The 24,116-nt window shown below is 41.1% G+C and overlaps 2 protein-coding genes across 3 annotated transcripts; one reads left to right on the forward strand and one right to left on the reverse strand.

The window, feature by feature from the left end:
* Nucleotides 1-25: 25 nt before the first annotated feature.
* LOC145481564 (uncharacterized) lies at nt 26-21,575 on the reverse strand. Of its 2 annotated transcripts, XM_081460066.1 has the most exons (13): nt 21,505-21,575; nt 21,324-21,413; nt 16,756-16,881; nt 16,012-16,182; nt 12,247-12,432; nt 9,863-10,789; nt 8,056-8,092; nt 7,257-7,281; nt 6,012-6,317; nt 3,856-5,232; nt 2,495-2,912; nt 1,347-1,505; nt 26-904 (listed from the first exon to the last, which is right to left on the reverse strand). In XM_081460066.1, the coding sequence occupies exons 1-13, from the start codon at nt 21,526-21,528 to the stop codon at nt 779-781; spliced, it is 3,972 nt and encodes a 1,323-aa protein (XP_081316192.1). In that variant the 5' UTR covers nt 21,529-21,575; the 3' UTR covers nt 26-778. The 2 variants fall into 2 exon arrangements, with proteins under 2 accessions (XP_081316192.1, XP_081316193.1); XM_081460067.1 differs by lacking the exon at nt 9,863-10,789 and having other exon boundaries at nt 21,505-21,568.
* Nucleotides 21,576-21,632: 57 nt separating this feature from the next.
* On the forward strand, nt 21,633-24,115 carry LOC145481560 (uncharacterized). The gene has a single exon (XM_081460058.1). It carries the CDS (start codon nt 21,652-21,654, stop codon nt 22,642-22,644), a length of 993 nt encoding a protein of 330 aa, XP_081316184.1. The 5' UTR covers nt 21,633-21,651; the 3' UTR covers nt 22,645-24,115.
* Nucleotide 24,116: the final 1 nt, after the last annotated feature.

Raw genomic sequence — 24,116 nt, forward strand, 5'->3', positions numbered from 1 at the left:
GGCATTACTGAACATGTATCGGGTCAAACAATTAGATTACGCAGGGATGACTTTATTGAATTCCGCGTTTTAACACTTGAATGAATCGCACTTTACTCTTTCTCAAAAAATAAAAAGAAAACATTCAAAAAGACATGGAAAATAAAATGCTTGAAATAGCGTTCAAAAGTACCGCACTTTTCACGTGCCGCAGATGGCTATATAGCACTGTTACAGAGAAATGATCTGAGTTCCACTAAGAAAATTATAGGATTTCCTGGAAAATAATCTTCTTGCAACTGTTCGTTTGATAACAGGCGCTGTGCAACTTAAATTCAAGTTTTACTAGCCTTTTTTCTGCAATCGCCACCACGCAACCCTGAAATGAAACACTTATCAAGTCTTATGAAACAGTCTCTAATGTAAGAACACGTACCCAGATCTCACTCTGTTTGACACTGAAAAAAAAGGCGGAGAGAGGTCTGGGTTCCAGATTACGGAGCTTCCTGATCTTTACCGTGATACCAGACGTTTTCTTTAATTTCGTTTTTCTTCAAAACTCAAAAGACGCGCCGCTTTTTGGCTATTACGCGTGAAAGAAAGACGAAAGAAGATCTCCAGGACCGAGGTAGATCATCTTACACCGTACTATAGTTAATACGCTATACAAAGGATGGCTTCCCTATCTCAAGCAGCACACTTGTGTCGGTACACGAGCGGGGTAAGGCAGTGTGTATCTCTCCAAGCTGTTCTGAGTCGTTGCGGCTTTGAATGTTTTAGGTTTATGTAAATAATCCGATCAATCGTCGTCTTGTTCTGCTGGCGCCTCTGGAGATTTGGCGTGTCTTTGCATGGACTGTAAAGCTTTTTCTCTTAGTTTTCTCTCCAGAGTTTCCGTGTCATCTTCGTCCGCACTTTCCGAATGCTAGAGAGAAAAGGGAAAAAATAGATAAGCCCAAATAGAAGAGTTCAGCGATCAAAACTTTGACAAGTAAGAGCTCCTCGAACCCATCATAAACTATTCTGTTAGTAGGTTGGGCAAACTGAATGAGAATCGTAGAGAAGAGGAATGAATTAGTTACATCAACGCTGCCACGTTTTCTAATGACTATCTCGTTGGTACATCTCATTCCGCTCGTTCCCGGTTTCCACAACTGATAATCTAGTCAGAACGAGTATACGGGGAAATGAGACTGGTTGTCTCCTTGGTCTTGAACGCCTAGAGCACCCTGGGGCCGAAGTTAACAAACTACATAGTACAACTTGTCTTCAGCAGTAATTTGAAACAACTACTCTTCGCGCGAACACGCAGGCAGGCAGGCAGGCAGGCAGGCAGGCACGCACACAATTAAGTCAATAGTTCTTACTCCGGGTGACTTGTCTTTTTCTTTATGTTTCTTGTGTTTTGAACGCTTATGTTTGTGTTTTGAGCCGCCATGTTTCTTGTGTTTCTTATGTTTCTTCTTCTTTTCTCCTTTGGGTTCCTTTTCCTCGGGTTTCTCCTGCTCCTCGGCTGAACTTTCCTCCTGAAGATAATACATATCAAGATAACATGGGTTTCGCTTCCTGTCGTTCAGTGCCTTCTATTTTCTTTTCTTTTCTTAACGTATTGCAATGACTGAAGGTCTGATAATTTCTGTTGGTCTTCAAAACTACTCATCAAATCAAAGTGCCAACAACTGCGTAGACTATTGTATTTTTTAAATGTTATTGTAATTAGTGTAAGTCATGGTCCTGAAAAGCCCCATCGGGGAGGCAACAATAAAGTATGTATGATTACAAGTCGTCGCTCTTTCGGGTAGTCCGTCGTGCGCGACGCGCGCTTCTCGCCCCCAGGATTTCGCACGCCAATTTAATTCTCGCACATTTTTTTTCACGTCACGCACGACGGACTAACCGTAAAGCCCCGGCCAAACGATCGCAACCGTTCAACGCACCATATCGCAACATTGTTGGCCCAGTACTTGCAGGCCCCGGCCAAACGATCGCAACATTTCGACGCAACATATCGCAACATTGTTGGGCGCAACATGTTGCGTGCGTTTGGCCACCCTGTTGCGACGTGTTGCAACGTGTTGCGACATGTTGGGAGTTGAAAATCGAACTAGTGCGCATGCCCTGGCGCAACATTGTTGCACGAACCTGGCCAAACCACTACAACATCATGCAACGTCCACAAATGTTGCGTGAAAAATTTGACCAGTTTCAAATTTGACCCAACAATGTTGCGATATGCTGCGTTGAAATGTTGTGATCGTTGGGCGGGGGCTTAAGAGGGACTATTGGAAGTCTAACAACTTCGTGTGCAATTTATCAACGCGGGAACATTTTCATACAGATTACTTTGTTCTTAGACTCTAAGAAGATCACGTGAACTAAACTAAACTAATAACATGGTCGTTCGAAATTGGTTCCATAACGTCGGCATCAAAAATCCGCCCATAACTCGAATAATTGCTACAAAGCTGCTCTGTAGGAGATGACAAACATAAAGCTTCGTTGTCGCAATAATTACCTTAGCAGGTGGAGGGGATTTACTAGCGGACTTCTTGGGAACCTCTTCTTCTGGCACAGAGGGGCTTCGACGGGCCTTTCTAGGCGGGGGCTCTGGAGACTTGTTCTCGCTGGAAGACCTCTTGGCGGCTGCTTTACGCTTGGCCCGTTCACGCGGCGGAGATTCCGAGGGACTTCGCTTGGCCGAGCGAGCTTGTTGACGAGGTTCTGGCGAAGCAGACGGTTTGGGAGATTGCTTGGTAGCGCGGGGTCTGGGTTTAACTTCTGGTTCGGGAGAAGATGAAGGCGAACGCCTTAAGCCCTGTAACTTGGCAGCCTTAGGGGGTGGTGGTGACGCTGACGCGGAGCGCTTTGTACGAGACTTGGTTTTACGGACAGGCGAGGCCGAAGCAGCTTGTACTGATTTTCGACTTTTGGGCCTAAAAACAAACAGGAGAAAACAAAACACAAAAGCGTCATAAATAACCAATGCCAAACTTGATGAAGGACCGGTGCTAAGTGTTGTAATTTCCCAAACATGCTTTCGCCCAAACTTAGTGATAAATAAATTTAAAGTGAGAATAAATTGTAGCTTCAACAACAGTATACCGTCGTCACAAGGTTCGTACTCTTTTGAACTTTTATAATTCCATGACTTTCCACGACGTTTCTGAGTTTTCCATAACCTATGTTAAGCAGTTGTTCTTAAAGTATGGTAAAAACAATCTACTATTTAAGGTATTTTCCCACATTATGACGCACAGAAGGCGTTTCAATGTTAATGTCGTTTTTACTGGAATTGTAACCGATCTTTTAGCCTTTTTATTCTCAAAAAGTATATTGCTTTTCCATGACTTTCCAGGTTTTCCATGACCCGTAGCAACCCTAAGTCGAACTTCTTCTACCAGACGCGTTTATAACACAGACACCTCTATTACCGACAGTTTCATTGGTCCCAAAGAGACCAGAATTCATGTATAATCTAAACCTCTATATTAGCAGACACTTGTCTAATAAGAACAATCAGCCTGCTTCTTTGGAGCCCATTTTAAAGATGCCGGACTGTTCTGTAACCTCCATATTTTTAATGTTGTTACTGACAAAATTTGACCGCGTGACAGTAAATGATCTACAGTTAAGAAGTGTAACCCAGCAAAACAGAGGAAAACTGAGGTTTTCAATTGAGTGTCGCAAAACCAAAACTTAACTAATTACTTACCAATTAGACTGCTGAGCCAATCTCAAACCACAGTAAGAACAAAACCGAAACCAAAACCAAACTAATTGCCTGATTACTTTCGACAATCCACTGAAAACCGCTCTATCTGCTCTTATTATACAACACCACAAGCCTCTGACATAGAACAAATCCCCAACTCTTACCTCTCGGGTGACATAGAGGGTGACTTTCGTACCACTCGTCTCCGATCCCGACTTTCCACACGAGGTGAGGCTGACCGTGAGGGTCTCTTCCGCTCTCCTTTTGACCTGGTTGCCTCTTTAGGAGGGGTTCTGACAGGAGATTCCCGAGTCTCCCTCGGCTTCTTCTTTGCAGATGCTGGCGGCTCGGAAGAGGCCGAGGACGACGAGGACCGTCTTGCTTCCCGTGTCTTTGACTTCTTCACCGAATCAGCCTCGGCCTGAGGTTTCTGAGGGGGCTCAGGCGAGCCAGTGGACGATCGAGATCTCTCAGAACGCTTCCTTCTCCGAGCAGGTCCTTTCTCAGGCTCTGGAGAGCGGCGACGTTCTTTCCGCGCTTTATCGTCCGACTGTGACCTCTCAACACGACGGCGACCCGACGGTGGTGATGAATCTACCCGACGAGTAACAGGAGGCGATGAACTTGATCGACGGGGTCTACGAGGGGGTGGGGGCGACATCCTTTCCTTTCTACGCTCCCTGCTTCGCGGCGGGGATGGCTCGGGCCGACGACGTCTTTCTCTGGGAGGCGACGGTGAATAGTCAGACTTTCTCCTCCTTCGGGGAGAAGAGGAGCGTATATCTTGGCGTCGCCTTCGGGGAGGAGACGGTGAACGCGAATGTTCCCTTCGGTTTCGTCTAGGGGAGGGTGAACGTGAGTCATCCCTTCTCCTCCTTCTGGGGGAAGGTGAGGAATCCCTCCGCTTTCCTCTCTTATCCCGCGGAGATTCACTTCTCTCTCGTTCCTTTCTGCGATCTTTAGCGGAGTCAGTTTTCTTCTTTCTCTCCGGCGACCACTCCCCTTCTGACGAGGTGGGAGATGGTGAGTGTTTTCGGTAACGGCGACTCGTAGTTTTCTTGGATTTAGGTAGAGGAGGCGACTTCTCTTTGTCCTCCTTCTCTTCTTTCTCCTCCTTAACCTGAGGGGGTGGAGATGAGGCAGATGACGAGGAAGATGACGGGGAAGGCTGTTTAACGGGAGATTGCTGCTGTTCCTGCTTTTTGTAAGTTGATCGGTGGTGTGTGGGCGGCGGACTTGGAGAATCCTTTGCTTTAGTCTTTTCTGGACTTACTGACTTCTCCTTTTCTTTTCCTTTTTCCTCCTCTTTCTTTTCCTCTTTTTCTTTTTTGACTTCTTTATCCTTCTCTTTATCCTTCTCTTTACCCTTCTCGTTTTTCTCTTTACCCGTTGTTTCGGGGCGCGGAGAGCCTGAGCGCGAGCGTGACGATCGTGAGCTAAAACTTGCAGAGCGTGACCGTGACGATGCTGACACAGAACGTGACCGGCGGCGAGGAGATGGAGATCGACGTGATTTCCGACGTGGTGAACGAGAGCGAGACCTAGAAACAACATTCCACAAAGCTGCTTTAGTTACAATTGCAGGTTCAATTCTTTTACTAAAAACAACGCCAACCAGTCAAAAAGTTATTGTGTTGATCATTTAAACGGGGAAAGATCACATTTTGTCAAAACCTAACCCTTCTGTAAGAACTCGGACGTTTTCTTCAGTAATTGTAAGCCACTAGATAGCACAAATGTCCTTTAAAGCAACAAAAAGAGCATTTTGCTTTACAAACCTCTGCCGTTTGCTTTTCAACTGATTTTGGAACTTTTTCAACTTTACAGAATGTCTTTGTTGACTTGCGGCACGCAACACAGTCATTCGAAGCACTTATCAAACCTTGGGGAGACTGGGCACCACCTTATGAAAGAAGGATGTTTGGGATCATTTGAATAAACTATGATTAATCGACGGTTGACTTATGCAGTCACAGGTTGCGCAAGTGAACCAAACGATAAAAGAAATTATAAATGTAATTATAAATGCAAGGGTAGTGCAGCGGAAACACGGTTAAACGACTCGAGGAAACTGTCTTCCACTAGTCTTGGATTCGGTTCTTATTGCCCTTATGCACACATCGAAAGATTCACTAATAGAAATCTGGAAAATCGTGCGCTATGTGGCTATCTATATTAGAGAGGCGCTAGTGCGCAAAGCTGGTGCTCAGTCTCCATGAAGTTTTTGGCACCCAGTCTCCATAAAGTTTCTGAAGTGGCGGGTCTGTGTAGGACACCGCTGTCTCCCACATTCAGTCAACTTTACAATATCAAGTTGTACCTTCGGCGAGGCGGTGACCTTCGCCTAGGAGGGGACCACCTTCTTGGAGACGGCGACCTGCGGCGTCTGTAAGGCGACCACCGACCTCGATTGTACGAAGTAACACGACGAGGTGAGCGAGAACGGGATCGTCTTCGTCTTTCCTGACTACGCGACCGTGACTTGGAATGTGACCGGGAACGGGAGCGAGAAGCGGAGGACTTGGACCGACTGCGCTTGCGTCCTTTGTTCTTGTCACGTGATCGTTTGCTTTCCTTCCCTGCTGAGCGTGACCTTGAGCGTGAACGTGAGCTGGAATGATCTCTTCTAAAATGTCACACAACACACCAGATGTTAAATAGATAGCAGTTATGCAACACTTTGGAGTGGTATTCACTATACCCTGGAATATCCCACTTGTCACGTATTTTCTCGGTATATACACGAGCCTTTTTGCATATCTATTTTATATTAGTATATACCACACAAGTTAATAGTGCTTTTCGCTCGCTCTGATTGGTTAACTCGGAGGTGATTAGCAAGTACTATTCACCTTAGAGCAGCCTGCGCGAGAGATTTTAAAATTTCCGACCGCTTGTCACACATAAAAGAACGTTTTGGTCCGCTAATTATTCAGCTCGTGTGGTATATACTAAAACAATTATTCATCTCAGTGTCGGTGAAAGTGATAGAGATTCACCTCCACTTCGGTGAATAACTGTTAACCATGCCATAGAAAATACAGTGGCCAACACAATCAATGAGACATACGCGCATGATGACAACTTTGCTGTATTCTGATTGGCTGTATTTTCTATGGCATGGTATAAAAAGCAATGTCACGGATGGCGTACTTAACCTGAGTAAATCGTTATAGCTCATCGTTTGTAATCCTACATCAATTTAGCCTAATCTTAAAGGGGACATTTTTCTGCACTTAAATTCAAAATAGCGCTAAAATTTTGACAGAGTACAAAGGGAACCAAATCGTACGGGTAGGTTGATCTGACCTTTATAAGCATAGAGTTCTACGATTTTATCTCTCCGTTTCCTTCTTCGGTTTTGATTGCGAAGATTATTAGAACAGGCACACCTAGAATTTAGAGCTCGAAATTATCAACCTCGATTATCACGAGTTTTTGTTAGTTTTGGCATTTGTGTTGACTGTGATAACATACTAATCAGAGCAGACGGCTTTTAGCGAATCAAAAACATCTTGACATCGCTTTTACATGCTTTGAACACATCACAATCTAGTAAACTTACTTTGTTTCTTTTTCTTCGGCAGCTTCTGAAGAAAAAAAAAAGAAAAGTGCAATCAACAAAACAACAACAAACTAAAAGAATAGAGGCGAGCGGTTTTCAATTGAGTGTCGTAAAATCAAAACCAAAGTTATCACTCTAACTAATCACAAAAGACACAGACCATACAGTGAACGAATAAATACTCGGAGTAACTACATGTAACTGACACAAAGCGCGGTAAAACCTGTGCAGACGAGTTACGATTGGTTTTGGTTTTGCTTCTTATGGGGTGAAACAGTGTCGCGACTTTTTTTAAGTCAACCATGTAGCATAGCAATGGAAAACCAATTACTTTTCGACATTCAAATGACGACCCTGATGAACGGGCGTTCAACACCTTTTTCTCCAGTAACTGTTTCTCCTTAGGTACCTATATTTTTCCGGTTGACAATCCAAAACTCCCGAGTTCCACTTGACAAAATTACCCGAGAAAACTACAACAAAACGACCACACAACAAGTTTTCCACGGCGTAAGCGCTCTTCCGCAAAATCCGAGAACTTTTAACTGCAACTCTACATGTCAATATGTCAATCAATCCGCGCGCGTAACCAATAACTTCCGGTAAAAGTAATTTCCGGTTCGCTCTAACAAAAACTCTTTTCTAAGAAATGGGAAAGAGGAAATAATCTTTAACAGTAACTTAAGTTTTCAAAGCTAAAATTTTCATAAGTGGTCATTGTACAAGAAACGATAAGATTTCAGTTACATGTGATTATTATTTTATTACTCACTCTAAAAAAAAAAAAGCCAAAACCTACCTTTTTTAATCTTTTGAGCATTCTCAATCTCCTTTTGCTAAAGGAATGGGTAACACATAATTAGTTAAAACTGTAGATTAAACCAACATTACTTTATAATTACTATAGTTAAATCATGGAAACTTTTCATTTTGAAGAAATAAAAGTAAAAGTGCAAGTGCGTTAAGAACAGTGGAGCACTGACACGTGATTAACACGGGTGTGCATGAAAACTATTGAGGAGGGGCACCCTTTCCTGGGAATAATAACCTCTTACTAACCAAGCACAAGGGCCGCACTGGGGAATGTTGGCAGTATGGAACAAGTGCAGTGAGGTCCATACAAAAACAACCAAGGAACATTCTAGGGAATGTTCCTTGGTCGTACGGCTCAAGCAAGCTAGGTTAGTAAGTATTTATCACGTGGCTCTAGGGCCTTAGACTAGTCTTCGAGTAGTCAGTCTTACGCTTAGTACGTTGAGCGAGACAGTAAATAAACAGGGAGGAAAAAATGGCCTTGTGAAATCCTGGGGGCGAGACGCGTGCGAAAGGAGTTACGCCACCTGGAGTTCGTGCGGCCATTTTTTTCTCACAGTTTTCTTTCGCGTCACGCACGACCGACTAAGCGAAAGAGGGAATACTTGTAGTCTACTAGGGCCTTGATTTTGGTGGCTTTCGAAAACAAAAAATACAAAGCTTTTGACCGTTTCTACCTCAAGACTACCTTGCCATATAATAACTGATTCCTGATTGGTAAACATCGTCTTACTGATAAATGAACAAATAAACAAGGTTTTGCCTGGCTGAATATTGCATACACTCTAGTTAAGCCATATACATGACAATTTCCAGTAATAGTTACGAAGGATCTGCCAAAAGCAAATAAATGTAGTGAAATTATCAATTACCATAACGTAAAATTGGTCATCATGAAATAGGATTAAAGGATAATGAAGCCAGGTTGAGAGTTACCCCTTCCCACTCAAGTAAGTACAGAATGTTGAATCACTTTAACCGGAAACTGATGTCAACAATAGATACAAGCAATAAAATGCGACTAAAAATGTACGAAATGTAGAGTAGAAATTTTTTTAACTAAACAAAAAATTGAGTTTTTCCCCTCTTGTTTTACAACCAAGAAAAAAATCATGAAAGACGGCTTCAAAATTGCATCGTGTTATCGCAGCTTTAGACAACATACCGCTAAGCCTTGGCTAAGGGATGGTCAAACCAAGACGCTAACCAGAGTATCGTCATCTTTTGATGGTGTCTGTAACATTACGTGACCACATGTAGGGCTACATGTAATCATGGTTCAATGATGTTTTGAGAATTGAGACTGAGGGCGAAGGGGAGAAGAAAGCCTAACTTGCATTGCTAACTAGTACATACAGGGTTGTCACAAAGTTTTCAAGTAGACGGTTTTATCTGTTGGAGTAGGTGTCAGATTTTGAAGCCGGCTGAGATCATAAAGTAAAAGGTGATTTTCACTTGCAGCTGGCTTCTACATGCCCTAACTTTGTGACTGTCAACTGATCTAAAATTCTAAGATGTTCAACAAAAAATGCCATGGTTTTACAATAAAAAAACTACATTCAGGAAACCTATTACAGTGAAAAGAACATTGCTCGTAAGTGTGTATGACAAACAAGTAAACAACAGCCCTTGCAAACATGAAAGAGAACAGAAAGTATTGTCAACAAACAGAAGTGGCTTTAAGCAAGTTACACCTTTAGTGGGGCAGTGTTTTGATGCCAATACAATTTTATACTGACATCAGTTGCTTCAGCTGACAGATCCAGCTGAAAACAAACTGAAGATTTATGTACCTTGATCTGCTTCTTGTGAGGAACAGAGCTGTCTTCCTCAGTCTTGTCAGCCTCAAGAAGCTCTTTCACCAAACGAACAATTGATTTAGCAAGCTTCTCATCTCCGTCTTCCACAAGGTGCAAGTGGTCTGTGAAATACAAGGATTCATCAAGCATGTCTCCCTTGACAGTCCAGCCTTTCTCTGGTGGTAGGAAAAACACATTCTCATCACGCAGCTCTTCTGAAAAGCTTATGTACTCAAACAGCTCCTCGTTGACATCACCAATCTTGTCTCGCCGTGAACTAGGATACAAATCCCTTGGAAGAATCCCACAGACAACGATATTCACTTTTGGCTTTTTGTTCCGAATGAAATCAACAATGGCCAGTATACCCTGGGCAATTTCACTTGAACCATTTTTGTCCACATTGTTTGTGCCGCAAAGTATCACTATAACTTTAGGATCACACTCCAATTCCCCATTTTGTAGTCGCCACAAAACGTGCTGTGTTCTGTCGCCGCCAATGCCAAAGTTGAGGGACTTGAGGGGGGAAAAGTACTTTTTCCAGATCCAAGAATAACGACTCAGGCCTTTGATAATCGAGTCTCCAGTTAACACAACATTCACCTCTGGTGTTTTAGTAAGGGCAACATTTTGCATATGCTCTTTGTCCCATCCTGGTTTATCTCTGTCAGCTGGTCTTGCAGCCGATGACAAGAGGCGTGATCTCCATTTTGGTTGAAGGAACTTGCTTGGTGATCTCTCCTCTACTTCTTGTTCCTTTTTCACTTTCACTGCTGAAGAAGGCTCAGCCCTCTCTACTTTTTCGTCGGTATTTTTGGTTGCTTCTTTCTTTTTTCTAGCTGCACCTTCATCATCACTATCATCACTGTCTGAGTTGTCAGAATTTCGCTTTGATTTCTTGTATCCTCTTTTGGGGCTGTTCTGTAATGCACAAGACACAAACAAAGACAAGTATAAATAATTCACAGACACTTCAAACATTTGATTGAAAAAACAGGACACTTAGAAAGTGAAATAAGCCATTAGTCAGTTGCATTTAATTCAACTTCTATCAATACAACTGGGACGATGCATGCTTACCTTACAGTACTAATACAGTGATTCTATTCCACATGGAGAAAAAGAAGCCATGCTTTACTTCAGTGACTGTTTAGCCAGTCACTTTCATGATTGTTTATTCAGCAAATCAAGTGCTTCAACTTGCAGACATAAAATCACCTAACATATATCATGGATCAAAAGAATTTCTGAAAGACCTTCCATAATGTGCAAATTCAAATCAACCAGCAGAATAATATCATTTTCATGAATGATTATTTTTCTGTTCATTGCAAGAGAGGGATATTCTTACAAAGGTACCTAGAGCAAAAGCTCGTTATTTGGCTGGTGGTGATCAAATTGTGGAAAATGACATCTTGACAACAGATTTGTGGCTAAGGCACTCTCAAGCAACAACAGGGACAATTTCTGGTAAGCATTCATTTTGAGGATGCTTGGATATAATTGTACAAAATACACTGATGTAAAAATCCAAGTAGAAGATAGTAAACCTCTTTACAAGTAACTTGCAGTTAGGATAGTTATTCAGGCCAGGTTGGGGTGGGGGGGGGGGGGGGGGGGAGGGATTCCAAAAAATTGATACTCATAAATCATCCTGGGAACAATAATTAATATAAAGGATGCTTTAAATAAGGCTGAATTGAATCATCATTCTGTCAAACTAAGAGAAACATGAATGCCAAGGGAGGAGTACTTTAAGTACTCTTAATTATTTATATGTGCATTCAAAATGCAAAATGCCTTTCCATCTCACATCAAGCCACCCTTGTCTTTCCAACTCAGGGAAACTGCTTTAAGCTTATTTTAAGTTTGCAACTTGTCAGTGGATAAAGTTTTTCATCTGTCATGAAGATCAAGAGTTGATCCACTATTCATTTACTGAGCGGTCTTTGTATTTGGCTTTGATGCCCTTGTTAAATAGATAACAGGTACATGTATATGAGCTGGACCATCCACTGAGCTAATGGGCCAGCCCATTATGCTGAAGTGCTCAACGTACACAAAACAATTTTCTTACCCCACCAATTTTCATGTGAAAGAGGACTCATAATTAGAAAAATGTGGCCACCTGACATAAGGAATTGTGTTAACATTTGTTTGTTAAGGACCTAATGTCATCTTGTCTCATCAAGTCTTGACATCCACAGACACTGATTGAATTGCAAACCCATTATGTTCTCAAATGTTGCCAGTTTAGGATCAATATACAAATCTTAGGGTTTGAAGAGTCATGCTTTTGAATTTTCCAACTGGAATGTAATTCATTTTCACAGAAATCAGCAAAACAATAAAAGGAAAGCATAAAATCAAATACTCACATCTTTTCCTGCTAATGCTTGTGCCACTTCCTTGGCTTTTCGTATTTCTTCACTGATGTCACCTGTTGCAGCAGCTGATCCATTTTCATTACCTACATTGTCATCTGTTGCTGTACTGTCAGGCTCAGTTTGTTGCTGATCTCCTTGATATCTCTGTAAGTTAGCTTGAATACGCTCCTGTTCCAGCTAAAAACATGTAATATGGAAAAAATATAGAATTTCTTCAGAGAATAGTCTCCTTTGTCACAAACAAATTCCCAAACCAGCAAGGATGAAAAGAATACCAATGTGAAACAACATGACAGTGTCAGAAGTTGAGAAAATTTTGCTTCAATTAGGCTTGGTGATGAATTTTGAGTTTGTGATGTAATCAAGCACAAGACAACTTAGAAGGAAATCCTTTCATCACTAGTTTCATTTCCACTGTTCCAACAGTACACAAAGCAATGTTCTTACTGTAGTTTACATTTGTTTTCAGTTAACAATTTTCAAACCAGTTTGATTTTTATTTCCCTAAACTTGAATAATAGGTGAAAGGTCAGATGAACTGCAGCACCTGGCCCTCCAGGTTGGGGGTTGGGCGAAGGGCCAATAACCCTTCCCTGTAAAACACGTCATATTATGGAAACTGCGAGTACTTTTCCGGGATTGTATGGGACCGAAGAAGACACTGGTCAGGTACCCCAGGATTGTGATATCGTGTTTATGGACTACCAGAGCCTGAACATCAGAGGGTGAAAGCCACTGTGAAGCCCGCCGACCGATAGAGTCACTTCTGAAGCCCAAAGATTTGCTAAACATGGGTACATGGAATGTAAGAACCCTGTATGCGATAGGAAAATCAGCTCAAATCTCGAAAGAAATGCAGAATTACAATCTTGACATTTTAGGGATCAACGAATGCAGATGGACAGAGTTGGGAAAGTTGAAGTTAACATCTGGAGAGTCGGTTATTTATTCTGAACAGGAAGATGGATCGTATCGGTGTGGAGTTGCAATAATGATGTCAAAGCCAGTGTAGTCCGCGTTAAAGGAGTGGCAACTAATCAACGATTGAATAATAATGGCCAGATTTTATTCAAAGTACGTAAAACTCACTATCATCCATGCTTATGCTACCACATTGGATGCAGAAGATAAGGACAAGGAGTTGTTTTATGAACAGCTACAAAGCGTTGTGGAGAAGGTGAACAAGCATGGCCTTCTTTTAATAACTAGAGACATAAATGCTTAAGTTGGTCCATCTAACCATAATAGGGAGAGGGTTATGGGTAAGCATGGAACTGGAATAATGAATGGCAATGGAGAAAAGCTGATAGATTTCTGCGAGATGTACAACTTGATAATCACTGGTACTATCATAAAAACACCTGGACATCCCCTAGTTAACCAGCAGTTCAGGAGATCCATCCTTGACACAAGAGTAATGCCAGGAGCAGATGTTACCTCTGATCACCATCTAGTTCGAACCCGTGTACGACTTGGGTTGAAAAAGATCACAAAACCAACCAGCTCGCGCATTACGTACGACGCTGACAAGCTCAGACATGAAGCAATTAGACAAGAGTTTACCCTAGAACTTCGTAATCAATTTGCCGTTTTGGAAACTACAGATGATGATCACAACATCAATAGCTAGTGGACCCAATTTGACAAAGCCTATAACAACACAGCGGAGAAGGTACTGGGTAGAAAAAGGAAAAGAAGCAAACCATGGATTAGCCCTGAGTCTTGGGCGAAGATCGAGGAGCAGAAAAAGCTTACAGGTAAAGCAGAGAATGCCAAGTCCAAAAGAATCCAACAACAACTACGTGCAAAACACAGAAGTAAAGACAAGGAGGTGATGAAGAATTGAGTTCTGATAAAAGAGAGTGGTTTGACAGCCTGATGGATGACGCACAGAATGCAGCGGATATGGGGAACATGAGGACTCTATACAACATAACAAAGACCATCTGAAATGAGAGACCCCACGTGAACACCGCTATCAACCACAAGGACAGTAAAACCATCACAGACGACTCCAGCAGGCTTGCTAGATAGATAGAACATATTAAAGAGATCTTAAACAGACCACCACCGGTGAACCCAATTGTGATAACTGCTGATGAAGTTCCCGAGATCGAGGAGATAAAAACTGTTACCAATCAGCAATCGAGAAGTCAAGAATACGATAAGTTCCCTAAAAAATGGAAAAGCAGTTGGCGTCAATAACATCGTTGCCGAGTTGTTGAAAGCAGACATCATGACAGCTACACAGAAATCGCATGAAGTCATTCAGATGATCTGGGAAAACGAAGTGATACCATATGAATGGTTGAAGGGTCTTATTGTTAAGCTACCAAAGAAGGGTAATTTAAGAGAGTGCACAAACTGGCGAGGTATAACGCTTCCTGTCATAGCTAGTAAAGTGTTGGGTAAGATCCTCATTGAGCGCTTGAAGAATGGAACTAATAAGAGGCTAAGAGCAGAGCAAGCAGGATTCCGACAAGGAAGAAGCACCACAGAACAAATATTCATCTTGCACAATATTATCGAGCAGTCATGTGAGTGGCAGGCCCCCCTAATTGTTAATTTCACTGACTTCAAGAAAGCCTTTGACTCGTTGCATTGACCCAGCCTCTGGGACATCATGAGGACGTATGGCATACAAGAAAAGATCATAAGAGTAGTCCAACTTCTATACCAAGATAGTGAGTGTGCAGTTCTCGATGGAGGCCACACATCTGAGTGGTTTAAAGTCAAAACAGGTTTCAAGCAAGGGTGTGTGATGTCTGGGTTCCTGTTTCTCCTTGCCATTGACTGGATAATGTGCAAGACGACCAAGCAAGCCAACACCGGAATAAGATGGAGGTTCATGGACAAACTAGAATATCTTGACTTTGCCGATGACATTGCTCTGATCTCCACCACCCAACATCAGATGCAAAGGAAGACAGACAAGCTGACAGAAGCTGCCCAGAGAGTAGGTTTAAACATCAGTAAGACCAAAATCCAAGTCATGAGGCTGACCTGCAAGAACACAGAGCCAATCAAGTTCCAAAATGGCAACATCATCAAAGAAACCAAGGATTTCACCTATCTAGGAGCTGTTGTAAGCACAGAGGGAGGTTGTGACAAAGATATGAATAGCAGGCTGAGAAAGGCCAAAGCGGCATTTAGAAAGCTAAGGAGAATATGGATCTCGAAGCAGTACAATAGGAGGACCAAGATCAGGCTATTTAACACCTTAGTCAAGCCAGTCCTGTTGTATGGAAGTGAGACACAGAAGACCAATGTCCAAGACAATAGAAAACTAAACTCCTTCCAATACCAGTGCCTCAAAAGAAGCCAGGGCATATTCTGGCCATACATAGTATCAATTGATGAGCTTAACGAAAGAACAGGATGTACGAAGATGAGTATGGAAGTAAAGAAAAGGAGATGGAGGTTTTTAGGACACGTTCTTAGGATGCCCAGAGAGTATCACTGTGCCACAGCACTCGTCTGGACACCTATAGGCAAAAGGAAAGTCGGCCGCCCCAAAACAACCTGGTGCTGTACTGTGGAGAAAGAGAGGGCAATGGCGGGCTGGAAGTCCTGGGAAGAAGCAAGAGCTCTGGCTAAGGACAGAAGCTAGTGGAAGAAGAGTATTGCGGCCTTATGCGCAACAGAGCGTGAAGAAGATAGATGAGGTGAGGTAAACTTGAACAAGAGACATCAAACTGGTTTGAGAAATTTTAAACCAAAGATATATTTAAACCAAAACGTTCTTCTAAAACCCACCTTTCTTTGTTTAATTTCTTCTTTCTTTTTCTCCAAGAATGTTGAAGGAATGCCTCCAATATTTTCTTGCGCACTTACAAGCAGACTCCACAACTCCTTCATAAATTCCCGAGCATTTTTGGATTGCAGAAAACCAGTTATATTTATCTGCATGGATCTTGGATCAGGACTCTAAACAGGAAAATATACTCAATATACCAAATGTTAACATTCCATATGAACTGATTAAAATGCAACACTATATAGACCCATGATGTTTGCTATTATCACTTATGCAAGGAAATTTGTAACTATGTAGCAGAGACATAACACAGGCCTTTGCAATGCCATGGAGTTTTTTTATGATGTAAATACTTTTACCTCCTTATTGCACAAAGTATTTTGACACAGAGCTCAACCTTAAGATCAAATTTTTTTCACTAGCGACTAACTTTTCACACTTTTCACTGAAATACTTTTGCTAGCCACTAAACCTGAAAACTTAGGGGCCAGCTGGCCCCAAGGTTTTTTCCTCAAAGTCAAGCCCTGTAACACATTTTTTATTCAGTCTAATGCATTTTGACATCACAGGAAGCTGTACAGTACGTCCATATCTGAATATTCTCCCCAAGCACTTTTGTTCCTTTTCTCTTGCTTTCTGCATAACTACACAGTTAAGCACCTGCTGCCATCCCCTCACATGATCTGAAGGGATTAAGATATTGGTTTATTGAAATATCTTATCTACCAGTAAATACAAGTTACCTTTTCTGATTCTAGCATATTAAGAACATACTGCATAACCACATCATCTTCAACTCCAAGTATCTCAATCAACTTCTTTGTTATCCAAGGTTTTATAACATCTAGGTTCACCTTATCCATATCCACCTAGAAGGCACACAAATCAAAGAAGACACAAAGTTAAACAAGATGGCTTTTGTCTGAATCAACCACAGTTAACGAAACAATTGTCTCTATGAATTCAAATCTAAATCAGTTAGCTTGTGATTCAACATCAGTGACAAATAATAAGGGTTAGTCATGTAAAACAAGTACTATTTCAGACTGACATATATGGGTTATTGACCAAGTGCAGGGTCAAGATGGCTAGATATTGTTCATGCTAATGGACCAAGATGGAGTCGAGGTCCACAAACATGCAAAAAAGAACGCAAAAATCCACCGGCCATCTTGACCAAACAAGCTTGGTCAATAAAGGATTTATTATATGGAAAAAGAATGCTACTTTCTTGTGGGAAAAGCACTATTTTGCCCGCTTGGGTAGTTAATCACAGCATAGGATTCGATTTCTCTTGCCCGCTCATAGAGTTAGCCACTCAAAATTTGATAAGATTTCATGTTTCATTGTACTCTTTGGCCCTTATTTTGACTATTTGACTGTAAAACACATGAAAAATGGTTAAACATTCATGCGGTAGGGATCATTTAATATTTTAAATGTTACAGGATAATAATGCCAACACCGTTTTTTTTCTTTTAATACAGCATGTAGTTTATTAGTTCCAGAAGAATTATACTTCAATTTCTAAGATCTCTAAAGATCCCAGAAAGTAGCAATTCTTAATTTTGAAAGAAACTGGGTGATTCCAGAAAATATCCCTACCTATACCACTGGCAGGTTTTTGGAATTCCAAGGGCTAGGGGGGGTTCTTTGAACTAGAAATCCAAAGGCACAGTGGTACTTACGATTGAAATTCCAAGGGCATGGGGGGTTTCTAGAGGGGATAGACAAGAGTGTGAATGTACGAATGAACTGATGACACTGTTGACGACTGTGGAAAGCAAGATACAAGACAAGCATCAATCAATGACGCATGTGTTTACGTTCACTTACAAAAGGAAACTTATAAATCTGGGTTGTACATTGGGCTCCAGAGGCCTTAAAGATAATGATTTTCTTGTCAGATTAATCATTCACAACAAATGTTGACCAACCAACCGACTTTCCAACCAACTGATATTCATAAAGAAACCACTCTAATGGTGCCTCATCAAATGAATGTCCTTCATAATATCAGCAGGATTTACCCACGCATGTTCTAATTTACATTATGATAGTTATTAAAACACGAAACAATTGAAATTTTTATATGTGGCTAAATATCATTTAGGCAAGGTTAAGCTCAAGCTAATGCAGCCAGCTAGCGTGCCCATCCAGCTAACATCATTTAGGCAAGTTAAATATGAGCTTATGCAGCCAGCGGTTTCCCTGTTTGGGAGTACGTGACCTGTGGGGCAGCCTTCAGGGGTTTTGCAGGGGTTTATGGTTCATTGCATAATTGTTGTAGTGTATTCAGCTGATTGTTGCGGATCAGTTGCACTGCTTTGCTCGCAAATCATTGCGGATTCTTGCACCCTCTCCTCCCTCCCGTTTTGTTCTTGGTCAGCGTAAGTATTCTTCAGGTAAGTAGTTTCCACTGAATTTCTTTCAGTGTGACGGTGCCGGTTAGCGGACGCTCATTGGGTGGTTCCTGCTTTCCAGGGTTGCCATGGATACCTCCTAACGGCTTATGGCTTTGGCACCCCACTAACCTTTAAGGCACCAGTTCCCAAGCTCATCTATTTGTGATGAGTTTATTTCTTCACTAGTTTAGTCCAAAATTAGTTGCAAAATTGTGACTAAAGAGGAAGTTTTAGTTGCTGAACAGTTAGCCACGAATGCATGTGATCGGTTGCAATTTCGAGTCCCGTAGACAATTGTTTGACAGAAAATTATCAGCAAAAACTTCTGAAAAGATGTAAAAGCAAGAAATCTCTTTCACTGAAAGTCATAGGGAGTCAAACAAGGAATCCCAGATGGTTGAAGTAAAAAACAAAATTCCGGAAAGGGGGGGGGGGGGGAGTTGACGACTTTGGAATTCAAAGGGCACGGGGGTAGAGCATTTTGGAATTTCCGAAGGCAAGGGGGGTTTAAAGTGCCACTGAAACGAAATTTTCGTATGTGAGATTTCTGCTTAGTAATAAAGTTTCAACCTTACTTGGAAACACTGCAGACTTTTTTTTTGCATACAGTAAGCGAAAACTGCTTTTTCAGCCGTTCGAAGTTGGCTGGTTAAGCCCAAAATAGGCGGCCATCTTGGTGCAACCAAAACAGCCTAGTGACGTCACTGGTTATATTACTCTCATGCCGCGCTGAAAATTTAGAATGATTATGGGAGAAGAGAATACTGTTCGAAGCCCCCCAAAAAACATCTTAAGGACATCTCAGAGCTGTAAAGCAGATAATAACAGTAGCCTTAGACATGAAGAGGTGGAGAGTCGATCCTGGGGCTTTTCAGGCTATTTAATTGGATATTTGCAGGATATTTTATGTAAGCAAGCAAACGAGTGGGAGTTCTTAGATCGCACAATGATCGGGACTCTTGGTGAAATGGCCACCACTCAATTAAACAATATCTACACTCATAAAGTAAAAAAGACATGAAAACAAGAGAAAGCGGCTTTTGAAAATATTATCTGGACTGCTACTGCACGAATCGCAGCAACAACGCTTCGACTTTCGAGTCACTTCGCTTCGAGGAAACCGGACACTTTGTGAGTTTCACCACGGACGAGATTGTGCTACAGTGACCTTTAGTCCAGTTGTATCTGCTACATCCTACAAGTTATCAAAACAGCAACAATTTAAGAAACCTTCTTCTTTTATATGAGGGAGCGAATTTAAACTATAAAGGTAAACTAAGCTACCATGACCCTACAGGTATGTTTTCAGGAAACGAGAGAAAGCGTGACAATGTCGGCGGCGAAAGTTGATATATGCAAATTAGTTCAAATTCTGTTTAATAAACCTTCGAAAGCAGTGTAAACTAGTGACGTTTTAACGAATTGCTTTGAATTTGGATACTATTAAATGAAGATCATAGACATAAGTATGTGCTAAAGAACTCAAAGTAATCCATTGACCGTGAAATATTGCAATTGGGAGAAACGTGTAAAAGAAAAGCGAAATTCCCGCTTTGTTTACACTGATACTTATGCGGCGATAAAGCAAACCCTGCTGCGGATCACAATTTTCAAAGATACATTTTGTCTACCACAAGAACTCTCACTTATTAGTATCATAAAAAGATGCCCTCTGTGTGTAAAGAAGTACTCGACTCAAAGCTTATGGACCGTTAATAACTTCGTGATTGTGCGGATGGCTGATGCGCTTACAGCTTTTTCTGCAGTAAAGTTGCCGAGGATATATTTGAACCTTGTGTAATAGACCTTAGATAAATGTGAGAATCCAAATTTCAGAACCAGGCTGAAAACAGATGACGGAATATCATGTTTAGGCTTTAGGACGTGATATAAAAGTTGCCACACTCGTCTTCGAAATCTCCAATCGAGTACTCAAGATGTTCGAAAAGTAACTGAGCTGTTCTAATCTGTAGCATTTATTTTAGTGAATCTACACTCTTTGGCGCCCTCCAACGTTCATGATATGTATTTCCTGTCAAGACTGGACAGAAATTACAAGGTAGAAAACTAGCAGGTATCAACAATATGAAGAATAAACTTGAATAAATCAAGTGAAAACAAAAGAGAATCTATAGCGCTTCTTGCGTGAATACAACCAGTGATGTCATAAGGTCCTTAAACTTGGTTCCAGAGCCCGGACACAGTTTTGCTCCAAAAAGTCGATTTCAGCAGCTAAAAAAAGCACTTACCGCCAGGATTTAACAGAAATAAAGTTCACCATTATTTTAAGCACGTTTGAAATTACAAATTGGGCTAATAAAAGAGAGTACGAAAATTTCGTTTCAGTGGCACTTAAAAATGTTTTATGTTGCCTGGTAGGGTATGGATATTTTCTGGAATCATCCATTTGATGGGAAAACTATATACAATTCTTCAATCAAATATTTTAATGCTGGCAGTGAAAAACATCTCAATGCAAATTGTACTCCCAAAATACATTAAAATATCGCGGTTTTAATGAACTGAATAGAATAGAGGCCTGCAGTTGAAATCTACAACGTCCTCAGAATTGTCGTATGTTAACGTCTTCAGGGGCTGACTGGGCAGTGCTTGTAATCATGAAGAAAACGACACAATTTTTGACGTATTTTCCCTTCATCGGCATTCTTAATAAATCTGCATTGATTGTAACTTAAGTTAAAGCATGGTATTTGTCTAAAAGGAAGCTTAATCGTTGAGCTCATTTGCATGAGCAAATTGAAGGACGCTTTACAACTTCATTCAAATACTGTATTTGTGACCACCTTGCCACAAACTTTCACGTTCCTCTTATGTTAGGTATGAATTGTTCGTTAAAATAAGCTGAAAAGTTGTGGAAAAAATGAAAAAGATAAGAATCGGCTTACCTTTTTATTTAGAACATCGTCAAAGCGCATCGATTTTAACAACTTCTTCTGCTTGTCGAGAAATCGGTTGTCCTGCTCCGCACTTGTGCCCTGTGGGAAGAGTACACGCCATATTAACGGAGTTGTTAAAACCCGAAAACGTAGAAACCAAAAGATAAAATAAAAGTTAGTTTTCCCTTACGCGAAAGAAACCAGCGTCCGCCATCTTGAAAGCCGCTTCGTCTGGTCACATGGCCTTCCGCGTTCACTGAATGGAAATCAATAACCAATCGCCTAACCAATCGGAAAGGGTCATCGGTACGAGGCTCGAGCACATGTGGAAAGCAAGATGGCGGACGAAAGTGAACTTGAACTAGAAAAGCGTCTTGCCGACCATTCAGCGTATTTTAACTCGTTGATCGAGTTGATACCAATCAAACATTATCTTCCAGTTGATGACGAAGAACAAGAGAACAAGTTTCATAAGAATCGTCAGAAGAAAGCTCCCAAACAGAGTATAAAAGAGGCGTCAAGGAAAGCTAAACGTGCAAGACTTGATCCGAACCAGCACAAAACCATTCATGAAATACAGAAGGAAACAGCGGAAAACGAGACAAATACAAACCACAGTGAGCAGAATAAAGACAGTAAATTACCGAAGGCTAGCTTTAGTGTTGAAAAGGTTGAAAGCGGTAATCTCGATGAACTCAGATCTCGTCTCCATGCGAGAATTCAAGATTTTCAGAGAAAACGTAAAGCAGAAAACGGGAAGGGAACCGAACAGCAACCTCGAAAGAAGAAATCGAAGAAGGAGGTCAAAGAGAGAAATCAGAAAATTGGTTCTTCATTTAAGGACTCCAAGGGTTTTGGAAAACCAGACTCCTCACCGAACAGCAAAATACTGAACGATAGTGGAGAAGTTGTCTTTAGTAAATTTGATTTCTTGGAAGCTAAGAAAGAACCTCGACCAGGGACCAAGGTGAAAAACTACTCTAAGTTACTGGCAAAAGCTGAAGCTCGAAAGAAAAAGCTAGAGACGTTAGTCAAGGAAGACGTAGAGAAAGCTAAGGAGTTCAAGGAGAAACATTCCTGGAGTCAAGCGATTGAAAAAGCAGCAGGAATAAAGCAACATGATGACCCTAAACTTTTAAAGAAGGCTATGAAAAAGAGAGAGAAGGTGAAAACGAAGAGCAAAAAGCAGTGGAAAGAGAGGATTGAACATCAAAAGAAACAGGCTGAGGACAAACAGAAACAGAGACAGAAAAACATCAAAGAAAGGATTGAAGCCAAGAGAGGAAAGAAAAGTGGAAAAGGAACGAAAAAGCATAGACCTGGATTCTAGCTTGAGTAAAAGAGAAATCACTATTAATATGTCGTATAAATAAGATCAAGCTGGTAATCTTCTGTTGACAGGAAGATTGTCTGTCTTAAATTAAGAAAGGTTTAGAAGAGACAAGTTGATGAAAGTGGCATGTGCCAAAACCCAAAACAGCAACACTACTGAAAATATGAAATAAACCAAACAAGCAAAATGGCTGAAACAAAACTGCCAAAAACTGAAACAAGCAACTGATAATGAACATGTAGTTACTAGTTTGCACTCTGGTTAGCTTGTTTACAGTGAGCAGTTGTCTTTGTTTTGGGTTTTGTTATTTTAAACATGCTAACAAAAGTCCGTGCACGTGGGAAAATGAAATGTAACAAGGAAATTCATGTAGGAACATGAAGCAGGAACTATTTCATGTCATCTTCCTCAAGGGGGCTGGTAATTTATTCCTTTCATACCTTCACACTAATTAGTTAGTGAGTTTGAGGGCATTCCACATGCATTCCATACCAAAGATACACAAAGGTTTTCATTCAAGCCCAATAAATGTACAGGCTTGAAAAATATCGTATGTCCAAGTAGGTCATTGATTTTCACATATTGGCATGCGTAAAAGGTTACAATTCCACACCAGAATGCTGAATGCTTTTGAACAGCCCACACCAGATGACAGTACCATTTTTATTCAGCGTTTGTCCAGGAGAATGCTCATATCAGTTCAAACCCAAAAGTTGCATGTAGTCCTAACAGCTGCATCTGAGAGTTGAGAGATAAATGTTTTACTTTAGGTGATGTCTATCTGGAGATGAGTTGGGAAAACCAAAAGGATTCCTTTACAGTTTAATTAAGCACCTTGATTTTTTTTTTGTGGTTGGAAGTTTGGACAGTTCAAACCCAAAAGTTGCATGTAGTCCTAACAGCTGCATCTGAGAGTTGAGAGATAAATGTTTTACTTCAGGGAAAACCAAAAGGATTCCTTTACAGTTTAATCAAGCACCTTGATTTTTTTTTTTGTGGTTGGAAGGTTGGACATTGTAGCATATTTGCCTTCTCACATCAATATAGGGGCTGTTTGCTATGGAATAAAGAAATGTGGGGCCTTCGAAGTTGTCTATAGTTTTGAGAAAGAAGATAACACTCAACATTTTCATTCATTTTTAATGCCTTTTTAAATGGGATATTTTACAAATAATTTAAACAGTACTGTAATATTACAAAGTAGGAATGAATTCTTGATGGTGGTGAAACACAAAGCAACAGGTGTACCATGCTGCGACCAAGGAGAGGGGCCTGGGGATGAGACATGTAGCCCAATGCCCCGAGTGGGAGAAAAAGGATTATTTTCAATTTTGAGTAATAACAGGAATGAAATCCTTCTTTGGCATGGCATGTAATTCTGTAGTTTTCAATAGGTCCAATCTGATGAACTCCTTTACATTCACGCATAATAAGGGTGGCAAAGGGTTCACAAATGACACATGATGATA

Source organism: Orbicella franksi, chromosome 3, assembly GCF_964199315.1.
Source record: "Orbicella franksi chromosome 3, jaOrbFran1.1, whole genome shotgun sequence".
Classification (NCBI taxonomy): domain Eukaryota; kingdom Metazoa; phylum Cnidaria; class Anthozoa; order Scleractinia; family Merulinidae; genus Orbicella; species Orbicella franksi.